Below are 19,092 nucleotides of genomic sequence, written 5' to 3'. Positions count from 1 at the left end.
CCCCTTTAAGTGACCCTAAGTGTTCACTGATTACCAAACTTGCAACTATGGCATGTTACTGCAGTCGCAACATAGTCTAGGCCATGTTTGGAAAAGTCACTAACAGGAGAATATTTCATAGTAACATAGTATATAAAGCCGAAAAAATATATTTGTCCATCCAGTTCGGCCTGTTATCCTGCAAGTTGATCCAGTGGAACGCAAAAAAACCATCTGTGAGGTAGAAGCCAATTTTCCCCACTTAAGGGGGAAAAAATTCCTTCCCGACTCCAATCAGGCAATCAGAATAACTCCTTGGATCAACGACCCATCTCTACTAGCTATAGCCTGTAATATTATTACACTCCAGAAATAAATACATCCAGGCCCCTCTTGAACTCTTTTAGCGAACTCACCATCACCACCTCCTCAGGAAGAGAGTTCCATAGTCTCACTGCTCTTACCGTAAAGAATCCTCTTCTATGTTTGTGTACAAACCTTCTTTCCTCCAGACGCAGAGGGTGTCTCCTTGTCACAGTTACAGTCCTGGCGTGAAAATAGATGATAGGAGAAATCTCTGTACTGACCCCTGATATATTTATACATAGTAATTAGATCTCCCCTCAGTCGTCTTTTTTCTAAAGTAAATAACCCTAATGTTGATAATCTTTCAGGGTACTGTTGTCCCCCCATTCCAGTTATTACTTTAGTTGCCCTCCTCTGAACCCTCTCCAGCTCTGCTATGTCTGCCTTGTTCACAGGAGCCCAGAACTGTACACAATACTCCATGTGTTGTCTGACTAGTGATTTGTAAAGTGGTACAACTATGTTCTCATCACGGGCATCTATGCCCCTTTTGATGCAACCCATGGTTTTTACAGCTTAGTTTGCTGTTCACAAAAATTCCTAGGTCCTTTTCCATGTCAGTTTTACCCAGTGTTTTACCATTTAGTATGTATGGGTGACTTGCATTATTCCTTCCCATGTGCATAACCTTACATTTGTCAGTGTTAAACCTCATCTGTCAGTGGTGGTGACTGTGTTAGTCTAATGAGGTTTACTGGGGAATAGTGGACCAGACAAGACCAGTCAAAAAGGTAGACCCCCAATTAGAAGCGCCAAATCCCAGAGTAGTACAGTTGGATCTGATAAGCCCACAGAATGATCTAGAGAATATTTGGCTAGCGTTTTAGTGCTACAAGGAGACAAGCATGAAGAAAGTGACCCAAAAATTATGGGTATTGGTATACCAGGCGATAGACCCCCCAATTGAATCCGCAACTATGGGGTTCGCTGGTATCCAAAAATCACATTCGATTGTTGCATATACACTGAGGTATACAAACGTACTGGGTGTATGATAACAAATAGTAATAATAAAATAGGATAACTCACTTCAAAGGGGGGAGGCCCGCAGGATAAACCCAAAACACCAGACAGGACCAACAAACCCCCAAGCCAGGATCGCCTGTAGTAACTCAAATGCTGATCGTTGCCCAGTGTTGAAGAAAAGGCTTCACTTCAGTATTATTAATGAAGACTTTGGCTTCTTTAATGAGGACATACAGCTCAACGCGTTTCGGGGTGTGCAAACCCCTTCATCAGGAGCAAATACATAAAAGCATGTGTATATATTAGAACAATCTTTACCTGGTAGCCCTATTTAAATAGGGCTGTAAAACCGCCAAACATCTAAGGGAGGCGTCTTGTGGGGCCGGGACTAGACACGTGGGATGCTGAGGAAAGAGGTACGCCCCCTAGTGCGCGCACTCATGGCCTGAGGGAGTGGATGAGGAAAAAGAGACGTAGGCAGAACTTCCGGCCCGACCATGCGCTCCACCGTGGAACGCACTGCGGAACTTACGGTTCCCAATGTGCGCTCCACGCTGGAACGCACAGACAGGCTTCCGGTCCGGCACCACTGGGGAGATCAACAGATAACAACAAGAGTAAAACAGCGAAAAGGAAGAGAACTCACGCAATATATATTGGCAGGGGGCAAGGCACAATATTAGCTACATTATTACCCCAAACAAATATATGATATTAGCTAGGTTATTACCCAGAAAAATATACTTTAGCATCCTAAATGGGGCATGTGTATGCAAATACCTATAGATACATTTGGGGATGATTGAAGAAAATAATTAATTAACATAAAAAATATATATAATAAAATAATAAATATATCATAAAAATATCATAAAAAGCAGCTTTACGCATACAGAGTGTAAATGATAATAAAAAACCGTGCACCTAAAAATACACACATTTACACGTATATATATACATACACAATGGTGGTAAATTAATCATAAGTAGATGTAAACAAATGAATGGAAAAATCATGATGATAATAATGGTAAGGTAAAATCACTACATGTAATCATTACTCACCCTATTAATATTATTATTATTATTATTATTATTATAATAATACTATTAATCTTGTTAGAGGGGTATACGCTCATCAATTAAGGGTTGGAATAGAAATATACAGTGCTGCCCATAATTATTCATACCCCTGGCAAATTTTGACTAAAAGTTACTTTTATTCAACCAGCAAGTAATTTTTTGACGGGAAATGACATAGGTGTCTCCCAAAAGATAATAAGACGATGTACAAGAGGCATTATTGTGGGGAAAAAACATTTCTCACCTTTTATTTACATTTGAGCAAAAAGTGTCCAGTCCAAAATTATTCATACCCTTCTCAATAATCAATAGAAAACCTTTATTGGCTATTACAGCAATCAAATGCTTCCTATAATTGCAGACCAGCTTTTTGCATGTCTCCACAGGTATTTTTGCCCATTCATCTTTAGCAATGAGCTCCAAATCTTTCAGGTTGGAGGGTCTTCTTGCCATCACCCTGATCTTTAGCTCCCTCCACAGATTCTCAATTGGATTCAAGTCTGGACTCAGGCTGGGCAACTCCAAAACGTTAATGTTGTTGTCTGCTAACCATTTCTTCACCACTTTTGCTGTGTGTTTTGGGTCATTGTCATGCTGAAATGTCCACTGGTGCCCAAGGCCAAGTTTCTCTGCAGACTGCCTGATGTTGTTGTTGAGAATCCTCATGTATTGCTCTTTTTTCATGGTGCCGTTTACTGTGATTAGGTTCCCTGGTCCATTGGCTGAAAAACACCCCCAAAGCATTAGGTTCCCACCACCATGTTTGACAGTGGGGATGGTGTTTTTTGGGTTGAAGGCTTCTCCTTTTTTACGCCAAATGAAGAAAACATCATTGTGACCAAACAATTCAATTTTTGTTTCATCTGACCATAACACAGAAGACCAGAAGTCTTCTTCTTTGTCCAGATGAGCTTTTGCAAAGGCCAAGCTTTAGTGTGCCTTATCTGGAGAAGTGGTGTCCTCCTTGGTCTGCATTGTGCAGTGTCCGTTGGATTGTCTGCCTTGAGACATTGCCACCAGCAGAGCCCAGATTCACCAGGATGGCCTTGGTGGTGATCCTTGGATTCTTTTTCACCTCTCTAACTATCCTCCTGGCCAGCACAGGTGTCACTTTTGGCTTCCGACCACATCATCTGAGATTTTCCACAGTGCGGAACATCTTGTATTTTTTTCTCAAATGTAAATAAAAGCTGAGAAATAGTTTTTTTCCCCCACAATAATGCCTCTTGTACATCGTCTTATTATCTTTTGGGAGACACCTATGTCATTTCCCGTCAAAAAATTACTTGCTGGTTGAATAAAAGTAACTTTAAGTCAAAATTTGTATGAATAATTATAGGCAGCACTGTATAAGTTAGAATAGCATCAAAGATTTGCAGTAATTCCATGGTTGCTATAATATATACAGACACTCGAAAAGATAAGGGAACAAATAGATGAAATAAAAAATAAAAAAAAGGGGGGGGGTACTTACGATAGAGTTAATATAGATACTTATACAGTCATGTGAAAAAATTAGGACACCCTTTGAAAGCATGTGGTTTTTTGTAACATTTTTAATAAATGGTTATTTCATCTCCGTTTCAACAATACAGAGAGATTAAAGTAATCCAACTAAACAAAGAAAACTGAAGAAAAGTCTTTTCAAGATCTTCTGTAAATGTCATTCTACAAAAATGCCTATTCTAACTGAGGAAAAAGATAGGACACCCTCACATGTATTCCCTCTTAAATTGGCTCAGATCTCACACAGGTATATCACACCAGGTGCACATAATTAGTAGATCGTTACTCTGCATGTTGAATGAGGCTTGCCCTATTTAAACCTCAGACATTTAGTTTGGTGTGCTCCTGACTGTTGAAGTGAGAGTGAGCACCATGGTGAGAGCAAAAGAGCTGTCAGAGGACTTCAGAAAAAAGATTGTAGCAGCCTATGAGTCTGGGAAGGGATTTAAAAAGATCTCAAAAGATTTTGAAATCAGCCATTCCACTGTCCGGAAGATAGTCTACAAGTGGAGGGCTTTCAAAACAACTGCCAACATGCCCAGGACTGGTCGCCCCAGCAAGTTCACCCCAAGAGCAGACCGCAAGATGCTAAAAGAGGTATCCAAAAACCCTAAAGTGTCATCTCGAGAACTACAGCAGGCTCTGGCTACTGTTGATGTAGAAGTACATGCCTCTACAATCAGAAAGAGACTGTACAAGTTTAACTTGCATGGGAGGTGTGCAAGGAGGAAACCTTTGCTTTCCAAGAGAAACATCGAGGCCAGACTGACATTTGCCAGCGATAAAGTTGACAAAGACCAGGACTTCTGGAATAATGTTCTTTGGACAGATGAGTCCAAAATTGAATTATTTGGACACAACAGCAGAGGACATGTTTGGCGTAAACCAAACACAGCATTCCAAGAAAAGAACCTCATACCAACTGTGAAGCATGGAGGTGGAAGTGTCATGGTTTGGGGCTGCTTTGCTGGAGCAGGACCTGGTCAGCTCACCATCATAGAATCCACGATGAATTCTACTGTGTATCAGAAGGTGCTTGAAGAACATGTGAGACCATCAGTTAGAAAATTAAAGCTGAAGCGGAACTGGACCATGCAACATGACAATGACCCAAAACATACTAGTAAATCAACCAAAGATTGGCTGAAAAAGAAGAAATGGAGAGTCCTGGAATGGCCAAGTCAAAGTCCAGATTTGAATCCCATTGAGATGCTGTGGGGTGACTTGAAAAGGGCTGTACGTGCAAGAAACCCCTCAAACATCTCACAGCTGAAAAAGTTCTGCATTGAGGAGTGGGGTAAAATTTCCTCAGACCGATGTCGAAGACTGGTAGATGGCTACAAGAACCGTCTCACTGCAGTTATTTCAGCCAAAGGAGGTAACACTCGCTATTAGGGGCAAGGGTGTCCTATCTTTTTCCTCAGTTAGAATAGGCATTTTTGTAGAATGACATTTACAGAAGATCTTGAAAAGACTTTTCTTCAGTTTTCTTTGTTTAGTCGGATTACTTTAATCTCTCTGTATTGTTGAAACGGAGATGAAATAACCATTTATTAAAAATGTTACAAAAAACCACATGCTTTCAAAGGGTGTCCTAATTTTTTCACAAGACTGTATATATAAAAAAAAATATATATAATATATAAGGATAAAATTATATATACACATATAAGAATATCTAAAAACATCAGGAAAGTAGCTACAAAGATGGTGAGAAAAAAGCCTGAATAATTCTATCAGTAGTTAACATATTCAAGTGACTCGTTCAGGCCAAAGGGCGTAAGCGTGTTGAGGTGGTGGTAGATCCAAAACATCTCTTTAAGACTAAGTTGCTGGAAGGAGGAAGGTACATGTTCAAAGGGGATCACTTTTAAAGGGGCCGGATTGCCCTCATGTTCCGTAGCGAAATGACGCGATACACTGGGTGGTGATTTTTCTATTGATGTTGGAGCGATGTTCATTCATACGTTCCCTTAAAGTTTGGGTAGTACAGCCTACATAATTGAGACCACAAGGGCATTGGAGTAGGTATATTACATTCATAGTGCCACAGTTAATATGGTGTTTGAAGGTGATTGTGTTGTTAGATGGTGATAGTTGGAGCTCGCCAGTAGCGCATTGTATCATAACGCAACATTTACATCTTCGCACTCCACATTTAAATACACCTTTCTTGTTTTCTAGCCTTTTATTATTATTATTATGGCATACCGAAGTGGCCACAACACCCTCTCTCCCCGGGCAAGAGGAGGCCACTAGGTTTTTTAGCGTTTTGGCTCTACGATAAATCAAATTTGGTTGCTTAGGGATTTCTTTCCCTAGAACAGGGTCTTTTTGTAGAATCGGACAGTATTTGGTCATGATCTGTCTGATTGTTTTATGTTTCGAGTTGTATCTTGTAATGAGACTCGGTTTGTACATATGTGGGTTGATTTTGCTGTTAATTTTTGGTTTTAAGCTGTCGCTTTGTGTCTCCTTTAGAACCCTGCTTTTTTCTTCTTTAATTAACTGTGGTGGATAGCCTTTTGTAATGAATCTGTCACTAAGGAAGTCTACTTGTTCCCTCATCACCTTATTATCCGTACAGTTCCTCCTGATGCGTCTCATCTGGCGGCCCAGACACAGTTTAGTGTCATCTGCAAAAATTGATATTTTACTGTGCAAGCCTTCTACAAGATCATTAATAAATATATTGAAGAGAATATAATACTGACCCCTGAGGTACCTCACTAGTGACAGTGACCCAATCTGAGTGTATACCGTTAATAACCACCCTCTGTTTTCTATCACTGAGCCAGTTACTTACCCACATACAGACATTTTCTCCCAGTCCAAGCATTCTCATACTAACCTTTTATGCGGTAGAGTGTCAAATGCTTTGGAGAAGTCCAGATATTCGACATCCAATGATTCACCGCTGTCAAGTCTAGAACTTACCTCCTCATAGAAACTGATTAAATTAGTTTGACATGACCGATCCCTCATAAAGCCATGCTGATATGGTGTTATTTGCTTATTTTCATTGAGGTACTCCAAGATAGCATCTCTTAGAAAACCTTCAAATAGTTTACCCACGACAGATGTTAAACTTACCGGCCTATAGTTTCTGGGCTCTGTTTTTGGACCCTTTTTGAATATTGGCACTACATTTGCTATGCGCCAATCCTGTGGAATGCTCCCTGTCAGTATAGAGTCTTTAAATATTAGAAATAAGGGTTTGGGTATGACATTACTTAATTCTCTTAGGATACGGGGGTGTATGCCATCTGGTTCTGGCGATTTGTCTATTTTAATCTTTTTAAGACGCCGATGTACTTCTTCCTGGGTCAGACAGGGCACTTTTAATGGGGAATTAACTTTTACATTCTGCATTTCATCTGACAGTTTATTTTCCTCAGTGAATACAGTGGAGAAAAAAATAATTTTTTGGCTTCGCTTTTTCCTTATCGCTCTCTGCAACTCCCCCCTCGTTACTCTGTAGAGGGCTGACACCTTCAGATTTATACTTTTTACCATTTATATAATTGAAAAACATTTTAGGCTACTTTCACACTAACGGCAGGACGGATCCGACAGGCTGTTCACCCTGTCGGATCCGTCCTGATGCCATTTCGCCATGCCGCTGGACTGCCGCTCTGTCCCCATTGACTATAATGGGGACGGAGCTCCGGCGCAGCACGGCAGTGTACGGCGAGAGGCCGCCGGACTAAAAGTACTGCATGTCTGACTTTTTAGTCCGGCGGACTCTCACCGTGCACTGCCGTGCTGCGCCAGAGCTCCGCCCCTGTCCCTATTATAGTCAATGGGGACGGAGTGGCACTCCGGCGGCACGGCAAAATAGAGGCAGGATGGATCTGACAGGGTGAACAGCCTGTCGGATCCGTCCTGCCGCTAGTGTGAAAGTACCCTTAGTTAGTTTTGCTCTCTTTGGCAATTAATCTATCGGTCTCTAGTTTGGCTGCTTTTATTAGTTTTTTACATATTCTATTTTTTTCCTTATAGTTTTTCAGTGCTTCCTCGCCACCCTCCTGTTTTAGTGATTTAAATGCTTTCTTTTTGTCATTTATTGCTTTCTATACAGTTCTATTTATCCACATTGTTTTTTTCTTCTTCATTAATCTTTTATTCCCATAAGGTATTTTATTTTTGAGAACTTTGTCCCAGTTATTTAGGACTATGGCCTCCCTTAGTTAGCTAAATTTTGCTTTTTTGTTTGGTATTTTTGTTCCTCCCTAAAGAAACACTCTTTTGAATGATAATTGGAAGGTCATTACTTTATGGTCACTATTTCCCAAGTGTCCCCCAACATGCACATCTGTTGTTCTGTCAGGTCTATTGGTTAATACTAAGTCCAGTATGGCCGTCCCTCTAGTTGGGTCCTGAACCAGTTGGGAAAGGTAATTGTCTTTGGTTATTGCCAAGAACCTTTCTGCCAAGTTTTCTTTTATGAGATATACAAGTTCCAGTTTCCCAGTCTATATCTGGGTAGTTGAAGTCCCCTTATAATAGCCACCTCATTATGATTTGCCACCTCATCTATCTCGTTTAGTAGCAGATTTTCTGTGGACTCTGGTATATTAGGTGGTTTATAATAAACTCTCTGTTTTTGCCTCCATGTATTTCTACTCACAGTAAAATGTTCAAGTCCCTCACTTATATCTTCCCGGACTGTGGGCTTTAGACAGTTTTGGCGATCCTTTCTAAACAGACTGTAACTTTGTACATTAACCGCCCAGTCATAGCTATCATCCAGCCATGTCTCAGTTATTCCCACTATGTCATAGTCCTCCTCACACATCACTAATTCCAGTTCCCCAGTTTTATTAGTCAGGCTTCTGGCATTAGTATACATGCATTTAACCCCTTAAGGACTCGGCCCTATTTCACCTTCTGGATTTGGCCATTTTTTGCAAATCTGACCAGTGTCACTTTAAGTGCTGATAACTTTAAAATGCTTTGACTTATCCAGGCCATTCTGAGAGTGTTTATTTGTCACATATTGTACTTCATGACACTAGTAAAATAATGTAAAAAAAAATAATTTTTATTTATAAAAAAATACCAAATTTACCAAAAAAATTAAAAAGATTGCAAATTTCCAAGTTTCAATTTCTCTACTTCTATAATACATAGTAATACCTCCAAAAATAGTTATTACTTTACATTCCCCATATGTCTACTTCATGTTTGGATCATTTTGGGAATGATATTTTATTTTTTGGGGATGTTACAAGGCTTAGAAGTTTAGAAGCAATTTTCAAAAACCCAATTTTTAGGGACCAGTTCAGGTCTGAAGTCACTTTGCGAGGCTTACATAATAGAAACCACGAAAAAAATTACCCCATTCTATAAACTACACCCCTCAAGGTATTCAAAACTGATTTTACAAACTTTGTTAACCCTTTAGGTGTTAGAGATACAATTTAAAAATGTCACTTTTTTGGCAGATTTTCCATTTTAATAATTTTTTCCAGTTACAAAGCAAGGGTTAACAGCCAAACCAAACTCAACATTTATGGCCCTGATTCTGTAATTTACAGAAACACCCCATATGTGGTCGTAAACTACTGTACGGGCACACGGCAGGGCGCAGAAGGAAAGGAATGCCATACGGTTTTTGGAAGGCAGATTTTGCTGGACAGTTTTTTTTGACACCATGTCCCATTTGAAGCCCCCCTGATGCACCCCTAGAGTAGAAACTCCAAAAAAGTGGCCCCATTTTAGGAACTACGGGATAGCGCGGCAGTATTGTTGGTACTTGTTTAGGGTACATATGATTTTTGGTTGCTCTATATTACACTTTTTGGGAGGCAAGATAACAAGAAATAGCTGTTTTGGCACCGTTTTTATTTTTTGTTATTTACAACATTCATCTGACAGGTTAGATCATGTGATATTTTTATAGACCAGGTTGTCACGGATGCGGCGATACCTAATATGTATACTTTTTTTTATTTATGTAAGTTTTACACAATGATTTCTTTTTTGAAGCAAAAAAAATAATGTTTTAGTGTTTCCATAGTCTGAGAGACATAATTTTTTCAGTTTTTGGGCGATTACCTTGGGTAGGGTATGATTTTTGCGGGATGAGATGACGGTTTTATTGGCACTATTTTGGGGTGCGTGTGACTTTTTGATCGCTTGCTATTACACTTTTTGTGATGTAAGGTGACAAAAAATGGTTTATTTAGCACAGTTTTTATTAAAAAATGTTTACGGTGTTCATCTGAGGGGTTAGGTCATGTGATATTTTTATAGAGCCAGTCGATACGGACGCGGTGATACCTAATATGTATACTTTTTTTATTTATGTAAGTTTTACACAATAATATCATTTTTGAAACAAAAAATAAAATCATGTTTTAGTGTCTCCATATTCTGAGAGCCATAGTTTTTTCATTTTATTATCTTAGGTAGGGTCTCATTTTTTGCGGGATGAGATGACGGTTTGATTGGCACTATTTTGGGGTACATAAATTGTTTATTTAGCACAGTTTTTTTTTTTTTTTTTTTTACAGTGTTCATCTGAGGGGTTAGGTCATGTGATATTTTTATTGAGCCAGTCGATACGAACACGGCGATACCAAATATGTATACTTTTTTTTTATTTATGTAAAAATTATGTTTTAGTGTCTACATATTCTGAGCCATAGTTTTTTTATTTTTTGGGCGCTTGTCTCAGGTAGGGGCTCATTTTTTGCGGGATGAGGTGACGGTTAGATTGGTACTATTTTGGTGGGCAAAGGCCTTTTTGATCGCTTGCTGTTGTACTTTTTGTGATGTAAGGTGACAAAAGAATTGTTTATTTAGCACAGTTTTTATTTTTTATTTTTTACAGTGTTCATCTGAGGGGTTAGGTCATGTGATATGTTTATAGAGCCGGTCGATACGGACGCGGTGATACCTAATATGTATAAAAAAAAAATTCCCCTATTTTTTACCATTTTTTTTTTACTTGACGAAAATGACGTTTTTGTTTATTTTTACTTGAAACTTTTAATTTTTTGGGGGGAAAACTTTATTTTTTCAACTTTTTTTTTCACTTTATTTTGTCCCGCTTTGGGACTTGAACTTTTGGGGGTCTAATCCTTTACAATGCATTCCTATACTTCTGTATTGGAATGCATTGGCTGTTTGAGTAATACTGTATACAGCTTCTGGCCTGTGAGATCCAGGGGGCTGGATCTCACAGGCTCGTCACCGGAAGGCAGCGCAGATGCCTCAGGAAGGCATCACGCTGCCTTCCATGCCATCGGGGCCCCCCAACAGCCCCATGGGGACCCGATGGCACCACCGCCGCAGCAGGTAAAACCCGCAAACCGCAGGTCTGAATTGACCTGCGGTTTGCGGCGATCGCCGACACGGGGGGGTCATGGGACCCCCCCGCGCATTTAGCCGAGGTGCCTGCTCAATGATTTGAGCAGGCACCGGGTTCCGATCACCGCCCGCCGGTACGTCATGGGTCCTTAAGGACTCGGGAACCATGCCGTACCAGTATGTCATGGGTCCCTAAGGGGTTAAGAGGTTTATGTATATTTTGTACCCTACACTTTTCCTTCTGAGCTGTTCTATTCCCTCCTTCCATTTCTTCCCAAGTCCCATTACTTTGCCCCGGTCTCTATCTGCACTATCTTCCCATCCTATAACGTAATTACCCTTCCCCCAGTCCCTAGTTTAAACACTCCTCCAACCTTCTAGCCATCTTCTCCCCCAAAACAGCTGCCCTTTTCCCATTGAGGTGCAGTCCATCCCTACAATAGAACCTGTAGCCAACAGAGAAGTCGGTCCAGTTCTCCAGGAACCCAAACCCCTCCTTCCTACACCAGTTCTTGAGCCACTTGTTAACCTCCCTAATCTCCCGCTGCCTTTCTTGTGTGGCTCGTGGTACCGGTAGTATTTTGGAAAATATTACCTTTGAGGTCCTTACCCTAAGCTTTTAACCTAAATCCCTAAAATCATTTTTTAGGACGCTCTACCTACCTCTAACTTTGTACAATATAAAAAGGTCATTGTACAAAAAAAAATTGCATGGACCACGTACTTTGCATGAGAGTTTTTTTAATCATTTTTTTGGTGTAAAAATTAGCAAAAGCTAAATATTTATATGCTGTACAGTGTAGTATAAAACAGAAAATGACGCCTTTACAGCTATTTATTAAAGAAACACAACAGAAAACATGGATAACTTGTGTTATGCCTAGTGCAAGGCTTGAAGGCTCGTAGATCTCTGTCTATGATGTCCTTCGAATCTTGCACTGTTCCTCAGCCCTGAGCTGGGCATAGCACAGTCAGCAAGATTTATTAATGTGTCTGCACCTAGAATCTGTCTAAAAAGTGGTGTAAACTGGCATAACTTGAGCATCTACAATTTTGTCTAACTTGCTTGAAAAGGGGTTGGACCTTAGAGGGCGAGGGAGTGGATGGGGCTTCACAGGAAAAACCTAAGATGCTATGTATTCTGCTAAAACTGCACCACTAAAATTCTGCCTCAAAGTAAGCCAAGCAATAGTTGTTAGACAAAGTTGTCTATCCATGCATCACAAGTTAACACAAGTTTAAGTAAATCTGCCCAGTGCATCTATTTTTTCCAGTGTTCCTTTGATGTGTTTCTCTTGTTGCTATAAAGATTGTGTTTCTGCGGGGGCACCAGCCTCACTTTACTTATATAAATAGAATTAAAGAAATGTAATAATATGCTTTTTATATTATAGAATAGTGAAATGCTGAGTGAGACGAATGAGCCTCGGCCTGTTTTACGCCAAACACAGTAAGTACTAACAGAATATTAGTTCCTAATTATGTGATTTTTCTAAGGCTAGTTATACACTAGTGTCATGAGTTCCAGCAGGCTGTTTCGGCAAAGAACAGCCTGCCGGAGCTCTCTGAATCTGGCATTGCCAGACTTTAACACAATGCCCGCCAGCCACATTTAAAAAAAATGCTGCATGCATAGGTTACAATCTAAAGTCAAAGAAAATCTTCAACCAAACCAATAAAGCCATACAGTATGGACAGAGGAACAGCAAAGTACCTGCAATTCTGAGTGCCAGCATATAGTACTTTGTACAGCCCCATATGTAAGAGTTAGTCTCCCCTAGAAGCAGTGCCTCCACAATACGGCCTCCAATAAAGAATGCACAATGTTTATGTCAGATTCATATAGAATACCACAAAAAAACATATCTGTAGTAAGTCAGGCATACAGAACGAACAACAGATTCCGAGATCCAGGATCAATTTGTGATTAAGGATGAAAATGGTACCATAGGGCCCCATAGAGGTCTATAGGTAGTGTACTATGACGTTATTCAGCTCGGAGTTGTAATGAGTTCATATAAATGAATCGGGGAGGCAGGGGATTCCTCGGTGGGCCCCAGTCTTCTGCGCCCGGAGACAAGTAATTATTTTTCTTGTTTCTCAGGAGAGATAATTATTGTAGCCACTAGGTGGCAGTATCGCACAGCGATGCAGCCTCCTACTGATGTACATACCAACATAGAAACAAAGAATGTGTCGGCAGATAAGAACCATTTGGCCCATCTAGTCTGCCCAATATACTGAGTACTATGGATAGCCCCTGGCCCTATCTTATATGAAGGATGGCCTTATGCCTATCCCATGCATGCTTAAATTCCTTCACTGTATTTGCAGCTACCACTTTTGCAGGACGGCTATTCCATGCATCTACTACTCTCTCAGTAAAGTAATACTTCCTGATATTACTTTTAAACCTTTGCCCCTCTAATTTAAAACGATGTCCTCTTGTAGCAGTTTTTCTTCTTTTAAATATTCTCTCCTCTTTTACTGTGTTGATTCCCTTTATATATTTAAAAGTTTCTATCATATCCCCTCTGTCTCGTCTTTCTTCCAAGCTATACATGTTAAGGTCCTTTAATCACAGTACATTGTACAGGAGGCACCGCAGTATCTTCTAAACTTCCCAGCTGCTGGCAGTGAAGGAGGAGAGAGTATGTCTGGTCATCCTCCTGCCCTCCCTGCTGTCAGAAACTGGCTGCACCCTCCGTTTGTGCCGTTTGCTCACGTTGCTCCTTTAGCACCTTTGCTTGGGCTTTGTTAAAGGTTATGACCTGCAAAAGGGGTTGGACTTATGACTGAAAAATTCTGCACAGTGCGTCACATTCTCCAGTAATGACACGTGTGGTTTACATGGCGGTAGTGATGATATTCCATATTTACAGGCATCACTGCTGCCATGTAAAGAGATACTGATGGTGGAGTGGTGGAGTATTTAAAGGGGTTGTCCAGGTTTTCAAGTTATCCTCTCCACACTATAGGGCATAACTACTGTATATGATTAGTGGGGTCCGATTCTGAGACCCCCCCTCTGATTCCAGGAACGGGTCCTGTTCCCCCTTTTTGATGATGTGGCAGGCCACACATATTCCTTGCTGCTCCATTTATTCTCTTTAGGACCACTGGTAATAGCCAGCGCTGTGCTCTGCCATCTCCAGTGACCCCATAGAGCAGGGGTGGCCAACCTTACAGACCCAAAGAGCCACAAAAAAACCTTTGACTGCCAGGAGCCACAAGCTATATATACATTTACACAAATATGCATGCACACAACAGTATTACTGCATTTGAGTTTTCAAACATTTAAAAGTGTATTTAAACCACCTTTCCTACCTGTAATGTAGACAACTTTAGTGAGACTTCTGCCAATCTTTTTCTTTCACAATGTGTTTCAAATCTGGCCTGTATTCAGATTCAATTCTTTAACATGTGTGTCAGTAAGAACAGAACAATGCTTTGATTTCACATGTTTCAGGGTGGAAAAAACAGATTCACAAACATAGGTTGAGCCAAACATTGACAGAAGCTTCAGTGCAGCTCGTTTTACATTGGGATACTTCTCCATAGGCACGATTTTCCAAAACTCCAAGGTTCCCTCACTCAGAATTGACCTGAGTCGGTCATCTTCCAAAAGTTCAATCATCTCAATTTGTGTTGTTGCTTCATCTGTCACAAGCGGGGGTTTCAAATAATCTGAATCGGCAGCAAATGGGTTAACGAGGAATGTAATTTGTGGCCTATTCAGTTGTAGATCCTGGAATCTGTCCTCAAAGATCTGCTGTAGGTTTTCAAGAAGTTCTGCGTAGTAAGAAGTTCTCCTTTTTAGGATCTTAGCAGCTTGGGCACTTGCATTTGACACAGAGGGGAAATGTGTTAGTTCTCCCTTTCTCAGATTAGTTTTAAAAAGCTTGAGCTTGTTAATAAATGCAAAAACGGTTTGCACTAGATCGGGCAGCATCTTTAATTTCCCTTGGAGGTCAAGGTTGGGTCTATCCAGGTGGTGCAGCATGTCCACCAGAAATGCCAGATCCAAAATCCACTGGGAATCAGAGAGCACAGGATAGTTTTTGTGTTTTTCTTCCAGAAACAACTTTACCTGACTCAAAAGTTAAAAACTTTTTTACCTCTTGAAAGCCACCTTACAGAGCAGTGAAGTGGCAAATCACTGGGAAGGTTCTCATTAAGGTCTGCTATGAGATTTCTGAACTGTCTGTGATTAAGCGCATGAGTGCGAATAAAATTGACAATTTCCAGAATAGGCATCATGACTTGGTCTAAATTTAGCTTTTTAGACACCAGCTGCTCCTGATAAATGAAGCAATGAAATGTTCAAAACTGTGGAAATCGGTCATCACATTTACATAGCCCGACAAGGCCATTCACAGATCCTATCATAGACGGTGCTCCATCTGTGGTTATGGCTGTGAGTTTTGATAATGGCAAATTTGCCTTTTCAACTACAGTCATCAGGGTCTCTTTTAAATCGATGCCACGAGTTCTGTCTGTTAACGGGACAATATCAAGTAGCTCTTCTTTTATTGTACAGTTGTCTGATACAGACCGTACAAAAATTGCCAACTGAGGCTTGTCTTGTATATCAGTAGACTCATCCAGTGCAATACTGTAATACTGGTATTTCTCAAGGTCAGAATACAGCTGTGTTTCAACTGCACTGTTAATGTCTGATATTCTGTGTTCGACGGTATGTCGTGACAATTGGAGGTCTGATACCATTAGTTTCAAACGTTCATCTTCTGGAGACAAGATTGCAATGGCATCACTAAGGCAACTTTTCACAAGTTCCCCTTCATTGTATGGTTTTTTGGCGCGAGCAATATTCCATGCCAGTTGATAGGATGCAAAGTGACAGTTTCTGAATGTTTTGTACGTTTCTTAAAGAACTGAGTCTGTTGTTCTGAGTGGCGTTTCAATGCATTTAGCTTGTGTTTGCGAAGTTCTGTACCTGCAGGAAAGTCGTGGTCCATTTTAGCATGTTGTGAGGCAAAGTGGCGCTGAAGATTTGAAGCTTTAAAATGTGATATTGATGTCTGGCATATCAGACAGAATGGCTTCCCTTTCCTCTCAATGAAAAAATACAAATCCTCCCACTCCGGTAGAAATGTTCTGTGCTCATCTTCATATTTACGCTTGGCTTTATGTTTCCCAAACACTGCCATGTTTAGTGTGGTGACGTTGCAGCGTTCTTCTTACTGAGGAGTGGAGGCTGGCTTTGATTTTGTTTGGATTCCTAGTTTTGTTTTGTTTCCTCCAACTAATTTTTATCCTATGTAAGACACACCTAGGTTTTAGAGGAGAAAAATATGAAAAAATAAACCCAATCCTCATCAGACCTCCAAAATGAGACCTCTAATACTCAGATGAGTCATTACAAATCAGACACCTCCATGCTCTGATCACCCACAATGCTCAGACAACCCCCCCATGCTCAGATGATCTGACATGGGGGGAGTTATGAGCATGGTGGGGTGTCTGATTTGTGGTGTGTTATGTGAGTACTGGGGGGCTTATTTTGTGGGTCTGATGAGGATTTGGGGGTCTTATCTGAGCTTATACCAACCCCATGTCAGATAAGACCCCCATGATCAGTAGTTCAATAAAAAACTGAGGGCTCTTCTCCATGTGTAGGAGGCTTATCCTGCCGTATCTCTGCTGCTGCTGCTCTGAGGACTGTGGCGGTCTCTCCAGTGCACAGGGTCAGGTCAGAACGCGGGCCAGTATGTACTAACTATCATAGCGACACCAAGCTTGTATGTTTTTTTTTTTTGTTTTAATACTTGAAAAAAATAAAAGCTTTGGAAAAAATAATTTTCTTCTTTTCATCACTATATTCTGGCCCCCATAACTTTTTTTTTATAGTTACGTGTTAGGCCTCATGCACACGGCTGTTGTGCGGCCGTTCCGTGCATTAGAGACCGCAATTTTTGGTCCCCAGTGCACGGGCAATGTCCGTACGGCGGCCAGGACAGATCAAGACCTATTCAACTTGAATGGGTCCGTGATCCGTCCGCACCGCAAAAAAATAGAACATGTTCTATTTTTTTTGCAGTGCGGAGGCACGGACAGAAACACCACGGAAGCACTCCGTGTTCCGTGCCTCCGTTCAGCACTGCAGCTCCAGATTGCGGACCCATTCAAGCGAATACGGCCACAGCCGGCAATACGGCCACAGCCGGCAACGGCCATGTGCACGAGGCTTAGGCAGATGAAGAGATTAAAAAATGGCAAATTGGCCAGTTGCTGTTTTAAAAGACAATATCGCCAACGAGTCATACGGTGGTAGAGTAGTTGTGGATAATTATGCTAATTAAGTGTAACCAGGGCTTTTTTTCTCAGAGAAAAGGTGGTGGAACTCAGCCCCCCTCCCCTGGCCACGCCCCTACCCACCCCTAGGACCGCCCCCTAAAACCACCCCTTTAGAGAACAGGGATGCAAGTAAAATTTGGGGGGACTATAAAAGTCCAGCCCAGCAAAGAAACCCCCCAGATGGGGATGGCACTGTTAATGGGGGATCTGGGGATGGCACTGTTAATGGGGGATCTGGGGATGGCATCCGCAGATCCCCCATCCTATAACAGTGCCATCCACAGACCCCCCCATCCTATAACAGTGCAATGAACAGACCCCCCCACCCTATAACAGTGCCATCCACAGACCCCCCATCCTATAACAGTGCAATCCACAGACCCCCCACCCCATAACAGTGCCATCCACAGACACCCCCCCACCCCATAACAGTGCCATCCACAGACCCCCCCTTAACAGTGCCATCCACAGCCCCCCACCCCATAACTGTGCCATCCACAGACCCCCCCACCCCATAACAGTGCCATCCACAGACCCCCCCTTAACAGTGCCATCCACAGACCCCCCTTAACAGTGCTATCCACAGACCCCCCCACCCCATAACAGTGCCATCCACAGACCCCCCCACCCCATAACAGTGCCATCCACAGACCCCCCCTTAACAGTGCCATCCACAGACCCCCCCACCCCATAACAGTGCCATCCAAAGACCCCCCACCCCATAACAGTGCCATCCACAGACACCCCCCCCCCCACCCCATAACAGTGCCATCCACAGCCCCCCCCTTAACAGTGCCATCCACAGCCCCCCCACCCCATAACAGTGCCATCCACAGACCCCTCCTTAACAGTGCCATCCACAGACCCCCCCCATAACACTGCCATCCAAAGACCCCCCCCCCCATTGCTGCTCCAGTACAGTTATAAAATGTATAAAATTAATAATGGTTCTATTCATGAGGCCCCCTCTGTAGTAGAACATTCAATATATCCATCCTACTCACAGGACTGTTATCGTAATCCAGGCCGGCCGGGTAGACGAGCGGCAGCGTCACTGACTGACGTCACGTGCCTGCGCCGCCTGCTTCATTCATAAAGTAGGCCGGGCAGGCACGTGACGTCAGTCAGTGACGCTGCCGCTCGTCTGCCCGGCCGGCCTGGATTACGATAACAGCCCTGTGAGTAGGATATATTGAATGTTCTACTACAGAGGGGGCCTCATGAATAGAATCATTATTAATTTTACACATTCTATAACTGTACTGGAGCGGCGGGGCCGGAGCACAGTGAACGCACCGGCCCCCAGCTCCTCCTCTCAGTCCCTCCCCGCTGATACATCGCAGGCTGCGATGTCAAAAGGTGGCGGAACCCCGTTCCGGTGCGTTCCGCCAGAAAAAAAGACCTGAGTGTAACTATTGGGAGGATAATTAAACAGGGGTATATAATACTTCACATAAGTTTTTATTTTATTTTGCAGCATAAAATACGAGTGCAGCAGTGTCATTATCATTTGGAGGCAATTACAGTCATAAGCAGTGAATTTTTGTGGCAATT

General features: G+C 41.8%; 1 protein-coding gene across 3 annotated transcripts in view; it reads left to right on the top strand.

Annotated features, from left to right (window-relative positions):
• The window catches only part of LOC121004186 (protein TBATA-like), a 71,304-nt gene that overhangs the window by 14,214 nt on the left and 37,998 nt on the right, over positions 1-19,092 (top strand). For all 3 annotated transcript variants that reach the window (XM_040436332.1, XM_040436330.1, XM_040436331.1), the window contains exon 3: positions 12,612-12,667. In XM_040436332.1, coding sequence (XP_040292266.1) covers positions 12,621-12,667 — 47 coding nt within the window. In that variant the 5' untranslated portion in view covers positions 12,612-12,620. The remainder of the gene's footprint in view (positions 1-12,611; positions 12,668-19,092) is intronic.

This window comes from Bufo bufo, chromosome 6 (genome assembly GCF_905171765.1).
Source record: "Bufo bufo chromosome 6, aBufBuf1.1, whole genome shotgun sequence".
Classification (NCBI taxonomy): domain Eukaryota; kingdom Metazoa; phylum Chordata; class Amphibia; order Anura; family Bufonidae; genus Bufo; species Bufo bufo.
This window is presented reverse-complemented; position numbering and strand designations above follow the sequence as displayed.